General features: G+C 54.9%; 1 protein-coding gene across 1 annotated transcript in view; it reads right to left on the bottom strand.

The window, feature by feature from the left end:
- OTOG (otogelin) overlaps nucleotides 1-24,503 on the bottom strand; it is a 78,442-nt gene that overhangs the window by 18,419 nt on the left and 35,520 nt on the right. Inside the window, exons 25-39 of the mRNA XM_069469664.1 lie at nucleotides 20,991-21,129; nucleotides 19,178-19,312; nucleotides 18,704-18,850; nucleotides 18,298-18,417; nucleotides 16,393-16,509; nucleotides 15,520-15,676; nucleotides 13,435-13,461; nucleotides 10,747-10,914; nucleotides 7,805-8,083; nucleotides 5,546-5,663; nucleotides 4,694-4,773; nucleotides 2,481-4,246; nucleotides 1,595-1,763; nucleotides 1,182-1,327; nucleotides 484-573 (exon numbers count right to left, since the gene is read on the bottom strand). Of these exons, the coding sequence (XP_069325765.1) occupies nucleotides 484-573; nucleotides 1,182-1,327; nucleotides 1,595-1,763; nucleotides 2,481-4,246; nucleotides 4,694-4,773; nucleotides 5,546-5,663; nucleotides 7,805-8,083; nucleotides 10,747-10,914; nucleotides 13,435-13,461; nucleotides 15,520-15,676; nucleotides 16,393-16,509; nucleotides 18,298-18,417; nucleotides 18,704-18,850; nucleotides 19,178-19,312; nucleotides 20,991-21,129 (3,658 nt within the window). The remainder of the gene's footprint in view (nucleotides 1-483; nucleotides 574-1,181; nucleotides 1,328-1,594; nucleotides 1,764-2,480; nucleotides 4,247-4,693; nucleotides 4,774-5,545; nucleotides 5,664-7,804; nucleotides 8,084-10,746; nucleotides 10,915-13,434; nucleotides 13,462-15,519; nucleotides 15,677-16,392; nucleotides 16,510-18,297; nucleotides 18,418-18,703; nucleotides 18,851-19,177; nucleotides 19,313-20,990; nucleotides 21,130-24,503) is intronic.

The raw sequence follows: 24,503 nt of genomic DNA, 5'->3' as shown, positions 1-24,503 counted from the left end.
CCCTCTGTGTGGGGGGGGGCGGGGCTCCACACAGGGTGGGCTATTGTTGGACACCCCGGCCTCCTTGACAAAGGTGGACTTAATGTGAAGCTAATGAACCTTAAATTCAGGGCTCCTCACTTATATAGCCCCCTTCTTTGAAGGGGCCCTGGTAATAATGTGTTCACATGGCCATATATTTTTGTAAAAATTGTAAAGGTGAGATATTTTGGCCACAATTATTTAAGACCACTGTCTCTTGCCATTCTGGCTTCCTCTCTGTCACAATATGCCTCCTGGTACACTTCCCCTAATGTTAGAGCGGCCACAAGCCTTCTAACTGCAATCACTTCCAAATATACCTAATTTTGCATTATTTTCTTAAGAGGGTCCCCTCCCCACCCCTGCCCCCAATCATGACTAAGCCTCAAGGCCCCTCCACCCCTGGACGCCCCTCAGCTAACTGCTGCCTTGCCCTGGAGCCTGGCTCTTCGATGCGCTCACCTTCCTGTTGAAGCGGTCAATGGTGATCTGATGGGCCAGGTGAGTCACATTCAGCATCACCAGACAGAACGGGGGCCAGTTCAGATGCCCCTGCAGAGAGAACCAGCCCTCACCAACCTAGAGCCGTGTCCTCCATCCCCCTCCAAGTGAGGGGGTGCAGCAAGTGTGATCACCTCCTCCCCTCACCCCCTCGCCATGCCAGGGACACCCATCAGGGCTGTGCAGAATCCCACGGAACATTTCTGACTCCGCCTGACCTCATGCAAGCCCAGCCAAAAAAACAAGAAAAAAGCTGGCTCCTTCCACCTGGCTCATGGGGGCATCCCAGTAGGAGACCCCCACAGCTGGCACCTATGACCACAGGCCTCATCCTTGGAGTGACATCCCAGCTCCTCTGCCTCCAGGACCATCCCACACCGGCCTAGGAAGCCGGCACAGCTGGGACTGCGCGGCCCCCAGGAAGGGCCAGGCGGTGGCACACTCCACGCAACTCTTTCCCCCTGGTCACCCAGGGAGCCGTCCCCTGGGAGGCCCCGTACATTGCAGGAGACTCCTGGGAGACAGAGGGACCTGCCAAAGGGGCTTCCACATCTGTCCTCGCCTCTGGCACCCCTCAAAACCCAGCTTACTGCTCCGTCTCCCCTCTAAACCTAGTCCGATCCTAGGTCCAGGCAGGGAGGGAAGCAAGGGGCCAGCACCAGGTTGGCACTTTTGCAGTCGAGGACGTGGACGGTGACCATTTCGTCTGGGCTCTGGCTGAGGATGTAGATGGCCTCCTTGAACAGAGCTACGTGGCTCCCATCGAAGGTCACGAAGCTCAGGTCAGGGAAGATGGAGCATCGGCCTGGGGGAGGGGCAGGACACGGGAAGCGTAAGCAGAACACACGGCAGGGCCTGGGCTCTTTCCCGGGTGATTCGGCTGCCTGTGGGTCTGGAGGGTCACTCAGACCAGGTAACACACAGAGGTCAGAGGTCGCAAGGGTGGGAAATGTGCCAGGCCAGGGGTCACACTGAGATGAGCGGTCCTACAGGAGGGAGGCTGGGGAGCACACAGATCAGGTAGGGGTCACGCTGGGGTAGGGGTACAAGCAGGACTGCCTGGGTGACTCACAGGCACACTCCCACAGGGGGCAGCAGCGGTCCCCGCCCACCCGCACAGCGAGGCCCAGGACCCCACAGCGATGGGGAGCAGCGCCACCGGGACAGTGCTGGGACTGGTTCACACGGATCAGCTGGCCCTCCAGGCAGATGTGGCGGACGCAGTCCTGCTCGGCGATCGGCTGTGCACAGGGTGGAGAACAGTGTGAGCGCCGCTTCTAGGGAATGCTGCCCTCACCCTAGGCCCACAGACGAGCCGTCTGGGGCCTGTGCTCAGTGTGAGCTCGGGGATCCAGACACTGATTCCCTGAGACCTCTGCAGATCTGCCCGGCCTGTGCTGAGAGCTCCAGGTACACACACGTGCATACACTTAGCGCATACTCACGGAAACCCAGAATACCTACACACACGCACACACACTCTCTAGCTCAACTTCTCACAGAGGCACAAAGATACACACAAAGATGTCTCACAACACCATGCATCACACACACAAGAACACACACAGAAATATGAGCACTCACACTAAGTCTCACACATTTGAGCACAAACATGTGCACAACAGTCTCACAGAGGTACACAAAATGCATACGCTGGGACACCCACATTGTCACCTGGGCATCACACCAAGCCATCCAATCAGCCCCAGGGCCCAGATGGGCAAGGTGGGATCCTGCTATAGCATCAGGGGCCCAGAGGAGACGGCAGAATTTTTCAGGGACCAGGAGCTTGGGGCAGGGGTGAGGCCAGCAAGTACACCTCCATCTTGCAGCCTCGAAGCTGGTTAACAGAAGCTGCCGCAGGCCTGGGAATGCGACATGTGGAGTGTGCAAGCCCAGGGGCACTGGGGGAGGGAAGGTCCACATACAGGTGGCCAGAACCCTGACAAGTCACTCACAACACAGGTGGCAGGTGTAATGGCCTCAGTGGTAGTTGTCAAGGCCTCGGCCGAACCCTCTGCGATGCTCTGGGCCGGGACTGAGCGCCCAGTCTGCTCCGTGGTGGCCTCGCCCACTGGCTCCGCTGGGGGCTGAGGACCCACCGAGGTTCCATGGGCCTCGGCCAGCTGAGGCAGCAGAACCAGCGAGCTCTCTCTGGAAGCCGTCCTGGCTGAGACGCGGCTCAGGGGATAGGATGTGGGCACCAGTGGCACTGTGCCAGCCTCAGTCGCCAAGGGGGCAAGAGTGAGGGCCACAGCAGGCATGAGCTCTGTGGGCCCTCCCGGGGCAGAGCCATCGATGGAGGTGGGCAGAGACACTTGCTTGGACAGGATGGCCGTCTTCTCTGTGGTGCTGCCTCGCGGGGCCACAGACACGGAGGAGGCCACCCCCTCAGCCACAGCCACGACTCCAGAGGTTGGCAGTGTGGCTCCCAGAAGCAGGCCTGGAGCCGTGACTGCTGCCTGGGAGGCTGTGTGGCCGGGTGGGTGTGCCTGGGCCACTGCAGCCAAGGTGACAGGTAGTGCTGGGCTGAGTGTCCGCATAGGTGGAGTTGTGGCCATGGCCAGAGACGTGGCCTGTGGCTGGAGTGGCGAGGTAATGACAGAGCCCTTGGGGCCAGGTGTGGCCACTGGGGCAGACGTGCCCACCTTGGCCAGGGGCAGGCTGGTGTCAGGAGGCAGGCCAGAGAGGAGCTGGGATGGCTGAGTTGACTCGAGAGACGCAAAGAGTGTGGCTCCCAGTCCATGAGCACCTGTGGACCGGCTGGCGGTAGCCGGGGTCCCTGGGGGCAGAGTGGGAGGCCTGATGGTGGAGGTGGTGCGCTGGGCAGGCTGTGGCGGGGCCGTGGGGAGTGAGCGTGGACGTGCGGATGCTGGCGGGCCTGTGGGCCGGTCGTGTCCGGCTTCGCCCTTTTCTGTGGACAGCACCATCTCCACTCTCTGGGTGGCAAGGGGACTGACGGGAACCTGCTCTGCTGCTGTCCCAGCCACGGTTGGGGTGCTGCTGGGACTTGAAACACGTGGGGCCTGGGTGGGCTGCGGGACCCCTGTCTTGCTCACGACCTTAGTTACTTCAGGTGTCAGCAGAGCCTTGTGGGATCCCGAGGAGGTGGCAGACCTGGCGGTCACTCCAGCAGAAGCCACAGATCTGGAGGAGGGACTTGCCAGCAAGGAGGGCCGTAGGGGTGTTGTCCTAACAGGTAAGGAGCCATGGCCTGGGACTGTCACAGCCTTGGTCATGAGCGGGAAGTGAGGGGCAGGGGGTGACCGGGAGGAGACCGTGATGTTGGGGCTCCCTGCAAAGGTCACAGTCACCCTGGTCGTCTCCGTGGCACCCGACACCATGCCAGGTGTCTGCAGTGCAAGGGGGAGGGATGAGGACTCTGGGGTGTAGGGGGCGGCCGGGAGGCTGGCAGTCACCTTCTTGCTGGCTGGGGGCTCGGTGGGCTCGGCAGGGAGGTTAGAGGCAGTGAGCCCCAGTGGCTGCTGCAGGGTGGACTGGAAGGGGCCCACAGACAGCATCGGCCCCTCTGTGGCTGCCATCGGTGGGTTCAGGGCCGTGGTGAGTGGGGCAGCTGGGGCGAGGGCTGGCCTGTGGGAGGGGGTCTTGGGGGTTTCCAGTAGAAGCTGTGGCTCCTTGTCACTGGGGGTGGGCAGCACTTGGCCAGGAGGCAGGGTCTCATTGCCAAGGGCCTCTGTGGGAACCCACACCGCTGGCTCCACGCCTGGGCAGACAAGAGAAAAGGTTCAGAAGCAGGGTGACTGCCGCCCTGGGGGCTGTCCCTGGGCAGGGCCATGACATGGGGCTTGAGGCCTGGCACCTCAGGTGAGAGGCCTCTGTCTCATGACATTGGAGGACTTCAGAGAAGTCAACAGGACTGAACTTTGCCCCAGACCCCAAACCCCGAACCCAGAGCTGAGAGACTTCAAGCCGAAGTCTGGCTGCACTGCCTTCTCACCGTGTGGCCCTAAGCCTGTCCCTGTCCTGCTCTGTGAGCTGGGGTGAATGGATCGGATGGGCTCCGTGCCTGCCGCTGCCTGTGCCTCCTTCCAGAGGCCCCTGTGCTGACCCTGCTCCTCGGGGACCTGAGGGCTTTGGGGCATGACTGCTCAATGAGACCCCGGGGACTTAAAGGGAATCTGAGGGAGGGAGGAGAAAAAAGGCCACTTACAGTCCTCCAGGTAGACACATCTCTGTGTGACTTCGTCCAGGACCTTGGGGGCGGGGCACATAGGGACGCAGCCTTCTACCCTGAGGACAGAGCAGGGAGCAGGTCAGTGGTCTGGAATACGGGGAGGAGGGGGTCACCTCGTTACCTGGATTGAGCACAGGCCTCTTCCTTTCTTATGGCACAAATGCATGTGTGTGCATGTGTGCTTATCATATGCACACTCATGTGAACCTCCGTAGAAACACTGTCACACATGTGTACGGGAGCACACTCCTACCCCTCAGACTGAGAAGCAAACATACACATGAACAAGATACAGTCGTGCACACACTCTGTGCACATGCTCACTTGAGTCTCCACCTGGGCACATTCTCACACAGCCCCACATGACCCCTCCAGGCCCACGAGACTCCAAAGCATTTACACATACATACACCTCCACACAGATGCCCACAGACATCAGTGAATACACCCTCAGGTATGCACACAGCTGCTCACAACACCCACATACTGTGTGCGACTCATGCACAGCTGCATTTGTACACACACAAACACACACAAGGCTCTGCTATACGCATATCATGCACAAATATTCACACATGCCTATATATGTGTGTGTGTGTATATATACACACACATATATGGCACGCTCACATATGAAAGCACATTCACTCTGGTACACACATCCCCATACACACAACACATGAAACATTCATACACAAGGACATGTGAGTGCACACACACACCTCAGTACGTGCTCGTGCACACTTCCAGAGACTACAGGAACATGTGGATCCTCAAACACACTGGTGCACACTCCTGACTCCACACCCACAGCCCCTGGCACCTCACCTGGGCACGTCCCGGCAGCTGGCTGCCCGTGGGTCCCGGCAGGTTTGGAAGCAGGGGCTGGCGCAGGCATCGTAGCGCCACTCGCAGATGGGGTAGGCAGCCCCGGGGGGCTTGGCATCTAGAAAGGCAACCCGCCCCCGAGCCCCTAGACTAGTGAGATGAGGCAGCAGCTCTGGGTCAGGTGCCAGGGCACAGAGGTGATCCCAGCTCAGCCCACGCCCTCCCTGCCCCCTGGGGGAGACAAAGGGACTCGTGCAAGGAAAGTGAAGGGAAAACAGCCATGCCACGGGGAAGCTGCGTGCACGTGGTTGGGGTTGGTGCCTGGGGGGCCCTAGGTTTGGGGCTCTGGGAACTGGGTGTAGGGCTGAGGACTGGAGAGCTTTGGTGCAGGCACTGGAGTTGGGCTCTGAGGGGCGGCCAAAGAGGAGGCATGGACCCCCGCTCTCTCTGAAGGCTGCCCCGTCATCCTTACCCTCTGGGACTGTGGTGCCCAGGCTTGCCCTGCATCCCAGGACACGGTCACCTCCGCCTTGCCCTGCCTCTGGCGGGGCCATTGCAGGCCTCCATGGAGGCAAGAGGGTCTCCTTTGGGGACTGGGGGGCAGGCATTGAGGGATCCCTTTCCCTGTAGCCCAAGGCCCTCCTGGACATCTGGCCCTAGACAGGCTCTTCCCCAAGCTCTGCCCTCTTTGTCCCCAGGGGGCCTCCCTGAATAGCATCTGGGGGTGCAGTGCATCTGAGCACTGCACTTGTGGCCCCTGGTGGCCGAGGAGAACCAAAATAACAACAGCAGCCAACTATGAAATAGCACTAAGCACTGCACGAAACATTTCACATATTTTTACTCAATAATCCTCATAATAATCCTATGAAGTAGGCACTTTTTATTATCCCCATTTTATAGATAAGGAAACTGAGGCACCGGTGCTGTTGGGAAAATGAAACTTTTCCAGGGAAATATTCTCCAAAGAGGCCCTGGGGCCAGCGCCTTGATAAATGAGGGAAAGGGCTGTAGCCTGGGATAGGGGGTGGGCTTGAGGCAGGCAAGACCCCAGACTTCCTTGGCACAAGGGCCCAGTTTCTGAAACCACGGCCTGAGCAGGGGGCACGGGCAGGCTCTGTAGCAGCCCCCCGCCCCCGACAGCCCTTCCTGACACCCTAATCCCCACGCTGCTGCTGACTGTGAAGAAACCTGATTTTCCAACAGCCTGGAGACCGGAGCCAATAATTTACATTTTGGGAGCACCTACTATATGTCAGGCCCAGAGAGAACTCTGTGAGATACAGTCAATCCTCATAACACCTTTCTCAGGCAAATACACCCATTTTACAGGTGAAGAAACAGAGTCAGGGAGATGGGGATTCTCCCCCAAGTGCCAAGGACCAGGGTCAGGATTCAAACCCAAGGCTGTGCAGCTTCAAAGCCTGAGTCTTCCAGACAGGGACACAAGTATTCCCATCATGAGTGTGTCTTGCCATCCTAGCCAGTGATAAATCTGTCCTGGGTGGGGCTCAAGGGTGGACTCATTAAATGACCACTGAATGTAAGAATGAGCTCACTCAGCCCTGGTTTGGGGGACGGTGATAAAATGAAGAGGCTGGCTGGAGATACAGTCACATATGTGCACATATAAATACACCCTTTCACACAGCACAAGATGCCCTCATGGGCACAAACATACATATGTACATGCAAGACAGAGAGGCCAGCCTGGTGCAGTTAGGAAACTGTGATTGCTTCCTCCAGGGTTTAGGCAGAGGACATTTCGGGGGCAGACCCACCTGGCAGGGCAGGCCCTGGAACCCCTTAGCAGAAGGTCGGGAAGCTGCCTCATCACAGCCATGGGCCTGGGGCTCCCATGGAGAGAGACGGAGGCTGCTGGCTCCTCAGCCTGCTGCCACAGGGGACGGTCTTTGGGCTCAGGGGCAAGCATGTGTCCGCATCAGCAAGAAAACTGAGCCTGCGAGCTGCATGCAGGATCACCGCTCCCCTCACTCCCACAAAGGCCGCTGTATTTTTAGACCATGTAACCGGCCTGTGGCAGTAGGCAGGACCCAGGAAATTGGCTGGGCCCCAAGCCACGCTGCCACGGCTCCCTAGGCTGCCAACACAGAGGCTGGGCCACCTCCCATCTCAGGGTGGCACCCATGCGGCCCCCCTCTGCCAGAAGAGTGAGGAGTCTGTCTTGTGGGGGCAATTGGAAGGGCGAGGTGGGGAGAGGGCCAAGGAGCCGAGGATGACGGCAGGGGGGACACCTACCCAGAAGACGGAAGAGTGTGCCCCAGCGGAACGCCTCTGTGTGCTCATACAGCCGCAGGGTGAGCACAGGGCCCGACGCGTAGAGGAAGGAGCCGGGCTTTGCCAGGGACTCCAGGGCCACCAGGCCCGCCCGCCATGTCCCCTGGTGCAGCGAGAAGGAGGCATGGTGGTGGAAGGCATCACGGCCCTGCCACTTAGCCAGCTCCAGAGACCCATTGGCTGTGACGTGGAGGAAGAAGTTAGGTCTGTCTGCCGCCTCCAGGGACACGACATCCGGGTCTGCAGAGAGCCACATGGGTGAAGTCAGCACAGGGAGGGGTCCAGACAGCGTGGGGGCAACAGCCCAGCACACATCTGCTCTCTCAGCGACTCAGGGCGGCAGCACACCTGTGGACTAGCTGGGCCCTGCTCCTGCATGCCTGCCCGCCTCCCCTCCGCCCACCCACCTCTGCCTGCCGCCTGCCCTCCGCTCACGCCATCCCAGCCTTCAGGACAGTGCAGGGTTAGAGACCCCCAAACTGCTGAGGGCCCGAGCCAGCCCACCTTAGTCCAACCCACAGATGGGGAGAGTGTCCCAGAGAGAGGAGGGGGCTTGCCCGGAGACCCAGAGCCCATCTCTGCTGTCCTCTTTCCTGTCTCAGTCAGTGCCCATTTCTAGGGCGCAGGGGCTTGGGGGGAGGTGGACAATCCCCCTGCACAGGGCCCTACGGGTCTCCTCAGGTCCCAAACCCACAAGCAGGTGCACACAGTGAACAAGGGCCAGGAGTCCCTGCTCACCACGCTGGTGGGGGTGCGGGCAGGTGCGTTAAGGCCCTGGGCCGTCGGAGGGATAATCAATAAGGTGTATGTGAAGGCCTCTCCCACATGTCCCATGTCCCCAGGAGGGACCTATCCTGCCCCTGTTACACCTCCCTGGGCAGCTGTGAGAAGACGGGAGGTAACTGAAGCATGAGTTATTCACGTCAGTAATTTTTTTTTTTTTTTTTTTTTTTTTTTTGAGACAGAGTCTCACTCTGTTGCCCAGGCTAGAGTGAGTGCCATGGCGTCAGCCTAGCTCACAGCAACCTCAAACTCCTGAGCTCAAGCGATCCTCCTGTCTCAGCCTCCTGAGTAGCTGGGACTACAGGCATGTGCCACCATGCCCGGCTAATTTTTTCTATATATATTTTTAGCTGTCCATATAATTCTTTCTATTTTTAGTAGAGATGGGGTCTCGCTCTTGCTCAGGCTGGTCTTGAACTCCTGAGCTCAAACGATCCGCCCACCTCGGCCTCCCAGAGAGCTAGGATTACAGGCGTGAGCCACCGCGCCCGGCCAATTCACGTCAGTAATAACAACTGCTATTTATACACGACTTACCAGGGGCCAGGCCCTGGCCAAAGCCGACCTTCACCTGCCGGTTACAAAATGCCTAAGGGAACCCTGTGAAGTGGCCCATTCACTCATTGTGACTATTTACTGAGTGCCCGCTGTGTGGCAGGCACTGCTCTAGGCACTGGGGACACGACAGGGAACAAGATGACAACAATCCTCTCCCTCATGGAGCTCACATTCAAGCGGGGGGAGAATAAATATGAGGAATAAATAAATTCTATGACGGGTTAGAAGGCGATGATAATAATAATGATGATGATAATAATACCAGAGTCACAGTGACGGTGGACAAGGGAGGCAGGACTGGAGCCCAGGCAGGCCGAGGCCGGAGCCCAGGATCTTAACCGCCACCCGGTGGGCCCCAGGGATGGATGCAGAAGCAGGCCCGGGGCAGCACGGAGGGGCGGAGCCCCACTCCCGTGGGCTGTGTGACCTCAGCAGCCCCCCCCCCCCCGGGCCTTGGCTTCCTGCTTCGTGAAGATGGGGTTGGCCCAGATCATGGTTTCTCTGCCATGTTCCCTGCCGTCCTCCTAACAGGGGACGGCTGACACCCACAGCTTGAAGTGCAGAGTCCTGGGTTTTACTTTAAACATTCAAGTGACTTTGACCTTCTATTTTCTGATTTGTATTTCTTTTTCAGTCCTCTGTTTGAGAGGAAGCAGAGCAGGGGAGTTTCCATGAAAGACCCTGGAGCCAAACGGCTGGCTCCTGTCGCTAATGTGCAGTGTGCCCTTGGGTAAATTGCCTGACCTTTCTGTAAACTGGGAAAATCTGTAAACCGGGAAGATAATAGCACCTGCCCCCTGAGATTGTGGTGAGGATTAAATGAGTAAATATACAGGAAGCACTTAGAACAGTGCCCAGCACGTAAGTGCTACAGAAGGGTGAGCTATTGTTATTAATAAATTAGTAACCTCCCCCTCAAAGTCTTCAGGTAAAACTGGCACTCCAGGGAGATGAGCCAGGCTGGGGCTGTGACCCTGCAGTACACCCTGCAGTTCATCAAGACCTCCCAGTGTGGGACGCTCAGGCCTCAGTGATGGCTGAACCCTCCCCTCTGTGACATTTTCTCCTCTCCATTTCTTCCCATCACCACCCTTCCCATCCCTCAAGGCCCAACTCAAGGGACACTTCCTCCATGCAGCCACCCAGATCCCACCTGGAAGGCACCTTTTCTTCTGCCGTCCAGTGCCCTGGCCACAGCACAGGAGAAGCACAGGGTAGGGGAAGGGGCCTGGGTCCTCACTGGGCCACAGGAGAGTGAGAGGAAGAGGGAAAGGAGTGGGGGGAGTTGCCACTCTGCTTTTATGGAACACAGCTGTCACATAAGCAAGGCACAAAGGTGCATCTGGGCCTTGGCTGCCCTGGTATTTGGGGAAAAGATGGAATGTATCTCTTTGCAGAGGCTGAGATACTGGCCCAGAAGCTCTGCCTCAACTAGGACAGGGGCACTGTTGGAGCCCCCTACTTCTCCAGCCACTCTAGACGCTTAGGGCCGCAGCACCCTCCCCTCCTGCAGCACCTGCCTCCCTCCCAGAGGGCTGGAGTGAGGCCAGGATGGGCCTTACCGTGGGCCTTGGCCTTGTACAGAGCAGCTGTCAGCAGGAAGCTCACTATGTCCCCTGGCGCCACATCCTCTTCCCTCACTAGGACTATGTCATCGCCCACCGCCTTCACGGCCACCAGGGCACCGCCGGCCGCCAAGCTGGACAGCTGGTAGGGGCCTTTACCCAGCGCTGGAGAGAAGAGGCCCAGTCATGAGCCCTGCCTCCCTGGGCCTCTGCCCACCTCCCCTCCCCCATCCCACCCCTGTTGGTGGGGGGCGGGGTGCAAGGAGGGACTCTCAGTGGCTTCCTTCATCCCAGGCCCCAGGAACTTTGATTTCCATGAGAAAGAAGGGACAGGAACCCCAGGCCCCGAGCCCCAAAAGGACACTGATCCCCCGCACAGAGCCTGGATCATTTCACAGGGAGCTTGGGGAGGAGGCCATCCACAGAGGGTCATCTGGGCCCCCAAATATCTCTCCATGGCCTGTCCCATCCAATGCCTGGAACGTCACAATTAAGCCACTGCCCTATTCCAGTTCACCTCTGGGAGAAGACATAAGACCTGGTGTCTGCCCACCCAAGGCCTCAGGGACGAAGGCCAGGAAGGCTGGGCTCGGCATTAGTGTTTATTTATTTTCAAACGTGTCACCTCTGTGTCTTTGGGTTCCTATAGTGTCAGTGTAGGCTGGAGCAGGCATGGGTTTCCCGGACAACTGCAACAGCCTCGTAAGGGATCTTCCTGCCCCTTGGCCCAAGGTCTGACCTCCAGTGCCTCCTCCCCACGGGTGCCTGGTCACCTTCCCAGCCACACTCCCTGCTGGAATTCGCCAGTGGCTCCCCACTGCCCTCAGGACACAATCCAAAGAGCCCAGCTTGAATTCAGGGCCCTTTGCCCCCTCCCGGCCCCTGCCTAGCTCCCCCACGCCCCCACACGCTTGCTCCTGCCACGCTGAACTTCTCCGGCTTTTCCTTGAAAGTGCTGGGCTGTTTCCTACCTTGTGTCTTCATCACGCTCTTCCACCCACTCTGAGTAGTCCTCCTCGCTTTGTGCCTGGCAAACGCCTACTCGATCTCTGGGCCCAGCTCAAATGTCACCTCCTTGTGAAGCTCTCCCTGCACCCTTTCCTGCCACACACAGTCGTCCCTCCTCCTCTGCGCCCCACCAGCCCTTGGAGCAGAGCACACACCAGTCGCAGCTCTTATGACGAGGACCTGGATGGGACCACATCTGTCTCCCCCACTAGACGGGAGACAGGTAAGCGCTGTGCCGGTAAATGGTTAACAACCAGCTCTCAAAAAATAAACACAAAACAATTTGTAGTGTTTGCTGATTTCCATGGTGTAAACACCCCCAGCAGTGGTCAATTTGAAACTACCAGCTGCACGTGGAGTGAAGAACACACAACTGGTGCCAGAGAGGCCGTGTGAGCCGGCTGCAGCACAGCAGTGTGACAGGCCTCACGGACCACCGATTTCCCAGCACCCAGCAAGGGCCTGGACCAGAGGAAATGCTGGTAGAACAGAGCAAGGAATGGATGAGTGGGTGGGCGGGTAGGTGGAGGATGCTAGAAACAGCTTGTCCTTTGCCAGTTACTGCCACCCGAAATGCCACAGAAGGTAGACTCTGCTCAAAGCTGTCTTGCTGAAATGTCTCGCCTGATGTCAGACCCTGCCTGTCCCCAGGACTGCAATTCTCCCATTGCAGATTCATTCCTTTAGGGGTTGAACATTTTGGGCCATCAGGAGCCCCCAGGGGCTAACGTTTTGGTAGGACTGTGGTCCCTGTGAATGACCACACTCTACCCTGGTCCAGCCCACATCCCGAAGCCCCCTAGCTGGTACCCTTGTCACTGGTCTCTCCCCATCCATCTCACCCACTGGGTTCTTGCCAGATTTCTCAAACCGAAATCTGACAATGCAGGTAACTGAGGACAAAGCCTTGGGCCTATACCTACATGGGCCTGCTCCTGGCAGGACAGTCCCTGGAGGAGGGGAAGGGGCTTGGAAGTCAAAGGTGAACAGCACCAAGGACTCAGCAAGCATCTAACTCTGTCAAGGCCTGATCTTGGCCCACCTGGAAGAAGTTCAGTGCTGAAAACTACTCCCCTGCTGCCCAGCCTATCCCAGTGATTAAATTGACTAATTGGCTCTAATATTGGACATTAACCTCTCCGGGGTCTTTAATTATGACCTGTGTTTTCACCCTCATTAATCTGGATGTTGGAACATATCCTGGTACCCTGCGACCTTGGCTGAATTTGAAGATGAGTCTGAAAGGCCATATGTTTTGCCCCAGCCACGCACAGAAAGAGCGGTCTACGCTTGCTTTTGCCAACTCAAATCTTCAGGGAACCCAAGACGACATTCCACGGGCCTACTGAGCTAGATTATGGAGGCCAAGGAGCTGGCACGCTGGTGCGATGGGGTTTTCACTTCCTGGTGAAGCTGCCCTGGGAGAGAATGATCCCCAGGACCTGGCCTGGCTTGGGCCCCAGACAGGGGCTGCAGGAACTGCTGGGGACAGAGTTCCAGGGCACCCCTGGGCCCTGCACTCTCAGGGCTCTCTCTGCATGATGGAGGCCCTCCCAGCTCTGGATGACAGCTCTTCCCAGGCCAGCCGCACCTCAGGCTGGCTGATGCCAACATGGCACAGGGCAGGGCTGGCAGTGCCCCAACCCCTGAGGCTCTACTTGGAAAGGACAGGCTTACCTTTGTTAAAGAAGTCACAGTCATACGCTGAAAGAGAGAGAACAGAGACTTCTTGAGAGCCTTGAACAGATAGTGTCAAGGCCCCTAGCATCCCAGCCTCCTTCCCTCCCCAGGGGCCACACCTGGCCTGCCTCCCAAACTCCAAGGTTCAGGTGTGGTCATTGGATTCAGGTTTCTTAACGGGGAGGAAATCTAATGGTTCCTCTCCGCAGCCCCAGCACAAGGCTCAAAGCCTGGCCCAGAGTAGGCGCTCAGTGATGTGCTGAATGAGTGAGTGAATGAATGAATGAATGAATGTTGGGCAAAAGCAGATGTGTTCTGTGTGTCTCCAAAAGGTAGGATTAGAACCAAGGGGTGGAAGCTCCAATCGGAAATGTTTCGGAAGGTCCTTGGAGGAATGCCAGCATAAGGCCGACGGACGTTGGTCTTCCAAGAGCCTTGGGTGGGGAGGGGCCAGGGGCCCCAGGACCCCAGGCTGCTTCAGGCCCCTCTGGGCGGTTTCCCTTGCGGAACAGAGCTGCTGCCACCCGCCAGGCTGTGCCAAGCTCCAAGCGCGAGCTCAGCGCGCCCTCTAGTGTCCCAGGCCAGCACCACAGCCTGCTCCCCGGCGTCTCAGCTGTGGACGCCTCAGTTCCCCAGGGTGAGCCAGGGACCTTGCAGGGGACTGTACAGCCAGGGGCAAGGCCGTGAAGAGCCAGGGGGTGGACCTGGGATAAAGCTGAGGAGGGGCCTGCTTCACATGTAGGCTCCGTCTGAGGTGAGCCACCAACTCCACCCGACAGCCCAAACCCCATGGTCAACACCTGTGGCACGGCCCTCTGGAAGTAACATCGGGAGTCAGGAGACTGACCACCACGTGGCCACGGGCTAGGACTTGCCTTCCCTCATCTGTGGACTCAGAAGACTGAACTAGAAAATTAGAAGATCCCCAGGTCTCTGGTTTCAAGCATATACCTGGTTGACGGGAGGTAGCCCAGAAGAGTCATTAAAAGCCAGCTCTCTGCACGGTGAGATCTGGGTTCAAATCCCATCTCCCTCACTCATCAGCTGTGTGTACTGGGACAAGTTACTTAACCTCCCTGAAATTTAGTGCTCTCCTCTACAAGGTGGGACCACTGCTAGGACCTGCCCCATAGACTTGTCAGGGCCTGGACTAGGGTAAGGCAAAGTGCTTACCTCAGATGCAAAATTGAAGGGGGCACCAAAAATCTCAGTAGAGATAGATACCATTTTAATGCAATATTTTTAAAACATCAAAATTAATGCAAAAAATTCACGATGAACAAAATATCAAGATTTTAAAATAAAGACAGGATTAGTAATATGCAACTGAGCCTTATCAGAGCCTGGGAAAAATGGAAAAATCAATAATATTGATTCTTTGATATTTTGTGCACCAAAGATATTTTTGCAATAATTTTTATTTAAAAAAAATATTGTATCCAAGTATTATTTCTCTTGATTATTGTGTGTGTGGGGTTTTTTTTTTGTTTTGTTTTGTTTTTTTGGTGCCCCTTTAAATATTGCAGCCCTGGTGAATGCCTCACTCACCTTACCCTAGTCCTAAATATGAAATGAAATAACGTACAAGGCACAGGCCTGGCACACAGTAGATCCTCAGTGAACGTATGCGCCCTCCCTCCTGAAGGAATGTTGTCAGAGAAGTACAGGGAGTCGACTGCCTGCGGACACGGGGCATCTGTGGCGAAGGGTCTCAGGGAACAACAGGCAGAGAAAAGGAAGGCCAAAGACGGATTCTGCTCCATCTTCTTCCTAGGGTCATCCTGCCTGGACCGCCAGGGCTCAGGACATGGCAGCACCTGTGGCTCCATGACACAACAACCCCTGCGAGGACTGTGCCAACCCCTTTACATGTGCCTCAGTTTCTTCAACTGTAAAATAGGAATTCTTAGCCCTACTTCAAAGGGCAGCTGTAAGAATTCAATAAATAACATACTCAAAGCAGTTAGTGCCTGGCACATAGTAAGTGCTCAATAAATGCTGGCCAGAGGGATGGTACCCCACGGGCCTGCCCACAGGGGCACCCCACTCTGTCCCCTCGGGTGATTCATCTGGGACACTCACGGCAGAGGTGTGGGCTTCGCCAGTCGACAGCCACCCCGTGCTGGCAGCACTGGTGGGCGTAGGCGGACACGCTGGCACAGAAGCACTCACAGTCACCCCCTCGGCTACACCCACATGTGTCTGTCAGGCAGTTTGAGTAAAACCAAGTGACATCAACCTGGAGGAGGCCAGAAGTCAGAGGTCAGAGGATAGATCCTAGATGTCAGACCTGTAGCTTTTTGCCTGATGGCCACCAGCATAAACAGGAGGGGACCACGGGACAGGGTGAGCTGCCCTATCTCATGAGGTGCGAGGGAGAAAGGCAGCCAGGTAGGAAAGAAACAAGAGCTCCATGGCCCAGGCAGACACCCGCTTTCGAGAGCTAGGCTCTCTCCTCCCCTGAGCCCGGGCTGTTTGCTCTGGGGGCTGAGGGAGCGGCTGAAGAACAGGTACAGAGTCTGAACTGCCCCGCCAGGGCCAGAGACAGCCAGTGCCATTCTGACAGTGGCCTTCAAGGCCTGGAGGTGCCACGCAGAGCTCAGCACCAGCCTCTTTTGTGCCCACTGAAGGCAGAACAGGCAGCAGGCGGTGCACGGCCTGAGGGCTTTGAGTTCACTATTCCGAAGAACTTCCTGATAAGGAGAAAGAGGCAGATTAAGATGGGCCTGAAAGGGCCGAAGCTCTGTTTGCCTGGCCATGTGCCCTGTCATCTGGGGAAACAGGATGGAGTCTGAGCAGGCTGGAGGCAGGGCTACAGCGGGGGGGGGGGGGGCGGGGGGGGTCTCCCCTCCAGACCTGAGATGTCTACCACGACCGAGGGGCGTCTGGGAGCTGAAGGGATCCCAGGAAAGTGGGAAGGGGGCTGAGGAGGGGCCGAGGCTGGGGTCCACTCACCACAGGGTGGCAGGTCTCAAACACCTCGCTGAGCAGGACGCTGCACTCCTTCTTGGCAAAAGGCTCTCGGAGGGGGTTCAGGACACATGTATCCCGGGGGTCGGGGGTGTCCGGGCACTGAGAGGCAAAGGCAGGGCTGCAGACCTCCCCACTCGCCAAACGCCTGTTGCCTGTTGCGGCAGGCAGACCCGCCTCCTGCTTCGTGTCCTGGTATAATTCCCTCCCCTTGAGTGTCGGAGCGACTGATGACTTGCTTCAAACCAACAGAATATGGCCAAGGTGCTGAGATGAGCACGGTCCTGTGTATGTCATCACAGAGCCCATCTTGGGGAAGTCTCTCCCTTGCTGGCCGTGAGGAAGCAAGCAGCCATGCTGGAAACCCCCACGTGGCAGGAAGTGATGGTGGTCTCTAGAAACTGAGGGTGGTCCCTGGCCAAGAGCTCTCAGCCCTGCAGTTGCAAGGAGCTGAATGCTGCCCTCAAGTGGGTGGGGAAGCAGTTCCTCCCCCAGCTGAGCCTCCAGAGGAGAGCCAGCCCTGGCTGCCACCTTGCCTGCAGCCTTGTGACATGCTAAGCAGAGAACCAAGTCAAACCATGCCCTGATTCCTGACCCACCAACACTGTGAGATGACACATGTGCTGTTCAATGCTAAGTCTAATAATATTGTTACACAGCAATAGATAACGAATACAGATTTCCCTGATGTCTGCTGACCCTCCTTCCTCAGGCCTACATTTGCACTGGAGCTCCCCAGGGTAAGCCTAAGGGTATAAGCAAGAGAGAAACACAGGGCGGTGGTGGGGGGACCGCAAAGGTTAGTCACCCACTCAGCTTCTCTACAATGGGGGTGGGTTAGGGCACACTTTTCTGAGGCTATGGGAACAGCCCTGTCCCACCTCAGGATTATACTGCACTCCAGGCCATGCTCCCCTACCCAAGTCTGCACAGGCTCATCTGTCTGCTTCACAGCCCAGCATTAAGATCACTCGGTCCAGGAGAGGGAAATATGTGACACTCATATCACCACTCTCCACTGCTGCTCCCACGGCAGACATAAATAATCGATCACAGTCCCCCTTCCAGCTGAACCTGACACAGGTTTTAGGTGTTTCTCGACACAGCTCCCCAGCAGTTCCTTCTGACTGATCAGAGTTGCCACAGGAAGGGAAATCTATTCACCATCGCTGTCCTGGCACAGTCCCCTCACTTCACAGAGGACCACAGAGAAGATAGGACTTACTCGAGGTCATCCAGCAAGTCAATGGATGACCCAAGACAAGAGCCCAGGTCTCCTGCTTTCAACTCAGTGCTGTGGCCCCCACAGCTCACAGCTTGGCAGCCTCAGGAAAACATCTCACAAATCACAGGGGCACCCCCTCATTTCTCCCTCTGCTACTGTCCTTCTCTCAGAGACCTTCTCTCTGATATATTCAGCTATTTAAATATGGCCTATCCTTTAAGTACCAGCACCAGTCCTACCTCCTTCAGGAAGCCTTCCCTGATTGCCTCAACCCACATCAGTCTCTCCTGGCCTCTCCTGTGTGCCAGAAGACTTAGTGCCAAGCCCTGGGGGCACCGAGACAGATAAGAAGGTCATGCACAACCAGCCTCACCTCCCCTACTAGGTGGCCATTTCTCCTGGGAGAGAATTTATTTCCTTTCCAACCCCCCACCCTTCCACCAGCACTTGGTCCAGAGCAGGGTGGGCAGCTGGATTTGTGAGATGGGATGATGTGTGTCCTCAGGCCATAGGACAAAGTCTAGGGCTAGGGATGCCGGGCACAGGCTGAGAGAGCACTGCAGGAGCAGCCTCACACCGATGTCCCTGTCCCCTGACCTGGGCTGGGCTCAGTGCTGGCAGTGTGCACCTGAGTGAGGGGTGCGAGCCGGCCTGGGAGGCTTTACCTCAACTGCAGCCCAACTGCTGCCAAACTCCTGGGGGTTGGTTAGCTCTAGGTTCTCCGGGGTCCTCATCTCATTGTTGGTTTTTAAGTCAAAGTTCCCACAGAGGCCTGCCAGCTGGCCCTGCAAGGGAAGAGGACACCACAGTCAGTTGCGGGCATGCCAGGGAGAGCCATGGGCAGAGGGGTCCCCACAAGCTCAGGAGGCTATCAGAGACCCAAAAGCAACTTCTGGGGTTATGATTTGAAGAGAGAGAGAAGGGGACAGAGCAGGGTGGGGGCAGAGAGGACAGAGGCATGCTCTTCTTGGCTTCTCAGTGAGGGTACAGCCCACACAAGGACCCCCGTGGCTTGGCTCAGCCCCAGGCAGGAGCAGAAGGCCCCATAAGGGTCACTGCTCACATGACTACCTGCCACTGAGGCCCAGCCTGGATGTGCACTGTGGTTCTCTGGTCCCATAAGAGGGTGACGTGCTCCCGTGGGAAATGCACCAGCGAGAAAAACCCTGCCCGCCACGTGTGGACCTCCTGCTTGTCATCCAGGAAGCTCTCAGGACTCTGGGGGACAGAGATGGTCAGTACCCGAGTGCCTGGCACAATGCCTGAGGCCCAAGTGCCCCGAAATGCCCAGGTCAGCTGGGCTTGTCTACAAGTCACTGCCCAGCCCCAGGGCCTCACCAACACCTCCACCTCCCTCATCCCAACATTGACCTCTGTGCTCCTGACCCTGGCCCAGGAATTCAGTCTGGGCTCCAAGTCTGGGCTCCCAATTCAGTGGGGCTCCAAGAGAAACTGCTGTGGTAAAGAAATGAGTTCTTAGTCCTCTTCTGCCCCCAACTCCCTGGTAACCCGTAAACTATCTATACAACCTTCACCAGCACTTACAGGATTTCCGGAGTCATCGTCGAAGACAATGAGTGAGTTCCCAACGTTGATGGAAATGAATTTCCTGCAGATGATGCCAGAGCTGTAGCAGTTTACATTTTCTATAATCACAGAGAAGCTGAAATCCGATGTGCTCTGAGGAGAAAATAAGTGAGTCCAGTAAAACCAGGGAGAGAAGAGATCCTGTCGAGAGGCACAGAGGTGGAGCCACATGGACTCTGAAGTGGTTTTCTAACCACTTTTACTTCTTAGCCGTATGACTTTGGGCAACTTACTTCAGTTCTCTGAAGCTCAGTTTTGTTTTTGGATGCCTGGTGCAATGTTTAGCACGTAGTAACTCTCCCCAAAAGATCTGATAATGGATGTATTAATTAACATATAATAAGGATGGTTGGTGTTGACAGGGGTGCTGGGGAAGGGACACCATCTTACAAACACTGTTGGCAGGGTTGGCCTTTTTGGAGGACAATGTGCAGGCACTGAACAACATTTTAAATGCACATAACTTTTTACACAGCGATTCCACTTCTCAGAACCTAGAGATACATCCACACAAGTAATTGCTGCAGTATTTAAATATTGGAAATACCTAAATGTCCGTCAATGGGGAAAAATAAAGCAAATTAGAGTACACTATTTCTATAGAATTCTTTTAATACACAGCTGTTAAAAAGAAAAAAGTATGCACTGGCTATATGAAATAAAGTCCAAGGTAAATTGTTAAGTAAAGAAAGCGAATTGCAGAATCCTATTCACATAAACCAAAGTGCGTGTGCACGTGTGTGTGAGTGCACATGCCCCATGCAAAATGGCCTGGTAGGATTCACCCCTGATAGCTCAGAGGAGCTATTCAGCAGGAGACGGGAACAGAAGAAATGTGAAGGGGAATATCTGTTTTTAATATATACCTTTATATTATTTCAAACGTTAGTAAAGAGCATGCATTGCCTTTAAAATTTTCAAACTCAAATAAAATGAAGTCAATAATCTTTGTCTTGGGGAGTTATTGAAATTATGCGAAAGACCCTGGCACAGTGCCTGCCCCATAGATAGGACTCCTTCCATAAAAGGTTTTGTCATTGTTATTATTATTATTGCTGTTACTCTTATACAATGAGATGGACAAGCCCTTAGCAAAACCAAGGTCCCCTGGGAATGTCTCTGACACTGCCCCGCTTCATCAGAGCCCCTTTCTCCTGGGGAGGATCCTGCCTTCACTGTGCCCCCCTCCCCACACCCCACCACCAGTTCTCTTCCTCCAGGTGAGCTGCGACTTTACCACGTGACTCCAGTTAGATTTCTAGGTCAAACCTGACTCCAGCTTTACCACTGACTAGCTGTGTGGCCTTGGGTAAGTTACCTAACTTCCCTAAGCCCAAGTTGCTACCTCTGTAACATGGGGTTACAAGGTATTATATGCATATGCCTTGTAGGGTTGCTGTGAGAATCAAGTGGAATTATACACAAAAATGTCTCAGTAGACCACAGACATATGATGAAAGTCCAAAAAGCATTGGCTCTTACTATCACAGACACAAAAACCACTGGGACCCAATGGGCAAGGTTATAATGGTGAGAGGACAGGCAGTGGGTATCTTAGGACTGGTGAGCTCTGTCCAGCCCTGAGCTTGCTCCTCAGCACTTCTGCCAGTCTCTGGCCAGCCACACCTCAGGGCACAGGCTCCCCCACACCCGCCCACCCAGTGATGTGTCAGACTGGAGTCCAGAGCGTCAGTACGCCCTGACAGGTCCTCAGCCCCGGCTGCTCTGGGTCCCCACGGAGCCAGCTGGACAGACACACCCAGGAACTCACCTTGACCATGTGCATTTTGCATGCCCCCATGAAGTCAAACGGCAGCCCGTCAAACGTGCGGTAATGCCGGTCACCGTAGGCCGTGCAGGTGGAGGCGCAGGGGTGGAGGGTGCACTGGAACGAGCCCTGCTGGCACACGCTGAAACACAACCGCCCAGACCAGCTTGCAGGGCACACTCTGCCATACTGGAGTACTCACGACAGAGCCACTGCCTGCTGAATGCGCTCTCTGTGCCCCCAGGCGAGGGCATCGATAAACATCATCAGCCTCCAACAGAAGCCTGGAGACACCACGGCTCGGAGAGGTTAGGGACACACAGCCAATAAATAATGGAGCTAAGATTTAACCCAGATCTATTTGACTCCATAGTCCCTACTCTCTTTACCACTCCATTCATTCATTTATTCATTCATTCAACGAATATTAGGTGCCTATATCCCAGGCATTATTCCAGGACTTTGAGATACTTCAGTAAATAGTGAATAAAACAGAAAAAAAAAAAACCCTCTGCTTGTGAAACTTATATTCTAGAGGGGGGAGATACACACTAAATAATAAAAAATAACGATAAGTCAGTGCGAGTAAGCAATATAGTGTGTTGGAAGGCAATGATACTATGGGGAAGCAGGATACCGGGTCTGGAAATCTGTGTGGAGTGGGTTACAATCTTTTTTTTTTTTTTTTTTTTATTTATTTATTTTTTTTTTGCAAGTTAAAAACAATAGTTTCATATTTTTTCCCCACCCCCCCTTTCCCGAGTCAGCACCTTCAAGTGTTACCACTCCCCAAACAGTGCGCAATGCACTCATTGTGTAGGCATACCCCCATCCCCTCCCCCACCCCCCACCTCAGTCTGATGTCCAATTGGTGTCGTTCCCAGATTTGTATTTAGGTGATGATCAGGGAAACCAATTTTCTGGTGAGTACATGTGATGCATGTTTTTCCATTCTTGGGATACTTCACTTAATATAATGGGTTCCAACTCTCTCCAGGAGAACCATAGAGATGTCGTATCTTCATCATTCCTTATAGCTGAGTAATATTCCATGGTATACATATACCACAGTTTACTAATCCAATCATGTATTGATGGGCATTTGGGTTGTTTCCACATCTTTGCTATTGTGAATTGTGCTGCTATAAACATTTGGGTACATGTGCCTTTGTTACAGAATGACCTTTTTTCCTTTGGGTATATGCCCAGTAATGGGATTGCTGGGTCAAATGGCAGGTCTACTTGAATCTGTTTAAGATACCTCCATAATGCTTTCCACAGGGGTTGCACTAGTTTGCAGTCCCACCAGCAGTGTATTAGTGTTCCTGTCTCTCCACACCCACGCCAACATGTGTTGTTTTGGGTTTTTTTGATAAAGGCCATTCTCACTGGGGTTAAGTGATATCTCATTGTGGTTTTGATTTGCATTTCCCTGATGATTAGAGATGTTGAACACTTTTTCATATGTTTGTTAGCCATTTTTATATCTTCTTTTGAAAAATTTCTATTCATGTCCTTTGCCGAGTGGGTTACAATCTTAAAGAGGGTGGCTGGGGGACATGTGAGCAGAGATTTAAAGGAGGTGAGAGAGTTAGCTATATGGACATCTGGACGAAGAACGTTCTGAGCAGAGGACACAGTCTTTGCGAAGGCCCCAGAGAACACCCAGGAGACAGTGTGGCTAGAATGGAGAGTGCAAGGGCAAGAGGGTAGAAGACGATTTGGGGGGAGTAATGGTGGGCCAGGTGACATAGGTCCAAGAAGGCCACTCACTGTAAGAACATTAGCTTTTGCTAGCAATGGGAAAGGAAGTCATCGAGAGACTTGATGACGGGAATGCTCTGGCTGCCACACTTAGCCTAAGCTGGAGCGGTTGCAGGGGAAGCAGAAAGACCGGTTGGGAGGCTGCTGCAGCGAATCAGGGAAGAGATGATGGTGGCTTGGAGCAGGGTAACAGCAGTGGAAGGAGTGAGAAGTTGCCAGATTCTGCATATATTTGGAAGATAGAACCAAAAGGATTTGCAGACAGAGTGGATATGGACAGTGAGAGAGAAGACCCAAGGATGAACTCCAGGTTTTTGCTTGCGCACCAGGAAGAATGAAAATACTCATCAACCCAGATGGGGAAGGCTGAGGGAGAAGATCAGGTGTTCAGTCTCTGGCATGTTGAATTTGAGACCATTAGCCGTGTACATGGTGATGTCATGTAGGCAGCTGGATGTGTGCGTCTGGCGTTCAGAAGAGCAGCCTGGGTCCCAGGCAGAAATCCGTTATCCGCATATGCACGGGCCTCACAGCCATGAGACAGGGTGGGCTCAGCAGGGGAGTGAGTACAGATACGGACGAGAGGAGGTCCCTTGGGATGTTTCATCATTAAGAGGTTAGAGAAGAGGAAGAACCAACAGAGGAAGCCGAGAAGGCACAAGAAGAGAGGCAGGAGGAAAACCAAGAGAGTTTGGTGTCCCAGAAGCCACATGAATAAAGGCATCAAGGCAGGGGGAATAATCAACAAGTGATCCACTGTGTCCAATGCTGCTCGCAGGGCTAGGCAGGTGAGGACCTGGAAATGAACACTGGATACAGCAACACGGAGATTACCAGTGACCTTGGGTGGAACAGTTCTGACGGAATCGTGGGGAAAATGCCTGACTGAGTAGGCTTAAAGGAGAACAGGAATTGGAAACAACAGGTATAGACAATTTTTTTTGAGGAGTTTTGCAATAAAAGCAGAACAGAGAAATGGAGTGGTTGCTAGGAGGTTGGAAGGTTTTCAAATTACATATTTCTACACAGTGGGGATGATCTGGTGGGGAGTGACAAACTGACGACAGGGAGAGAAGGCAGAGAGCCGCTGCAGCGACGGCCTTGGATGGGCGAGGGGCTGGGATCTGGAGGACAAGTGAAGGGACAGGAGCACAGACACTTAGTTCATCTGCAGTACAGGTGGAAAGGCAGAATACGTGTGTACAGAGTCTAGAGACTTCTCTTCTGATGGCGTTAATGTTCTCAGTGAAACAGAAAGCAATCATCAGCTGAGAATGAGAGGGGAGGAAGTGTCAGGGCTGCGAGGAGAGAGGAGTAAGTGCCAAATGGTTATCAGGGGGGTGAAAGAGTAAAAGAGATCAGGGAAATACAGAATGAGAGCACATCAGCCTCAAGGGCCTTTTTGAGGTTCTGAGTCATGAATTTAAAACGAGAGCAGCAGACTGGTTTTGTATATCCCTCTAGCCACATTCAGCTCTGTGGACGCAGGTACAAAGGAAGTGAACGATGGACGTCACCAGGGTTGTGGTTTTGCCAAACAAGTAGGGCAGAGCAGGAGGAGGCAAGAGAACTGAGGCTACATTCCAGGAAGTGCTAACAGGAAGGGAAGACGTCAAGGGGGTGAGAGGCAGTAGAGAGGTGGCAGCAGGGTCCTTGGATTAGAAACCCCCATGGGGCTGCAGGATGGAGGGAGTCAGGGTACCAGAGGGAGAGGAGGAGAAGAAAGACAGAGGTGAGGTGAGAGGCACGGAA

Source organism: Eulemur rufifrons, chromosome 6, assembly GCF_041146395.1.
Source record: "Eulemur rufifrons isolate Redbay chromosome 6, OSU_ERuf_1, whole genome shotgun sequence".
NCBI classification, from domain to species: domain Eukaryota; kingdom Metazoa; phylum Chordata; class Mammalia; order Primates; family Lemuridae; genus Eulemur; species Eulemur rufifrons.
The sequence above is the reverse complement of the archived record's forward strand: the minus strand, read 5'-3'. Positions and strand labels throughout refer to the sequence as shown.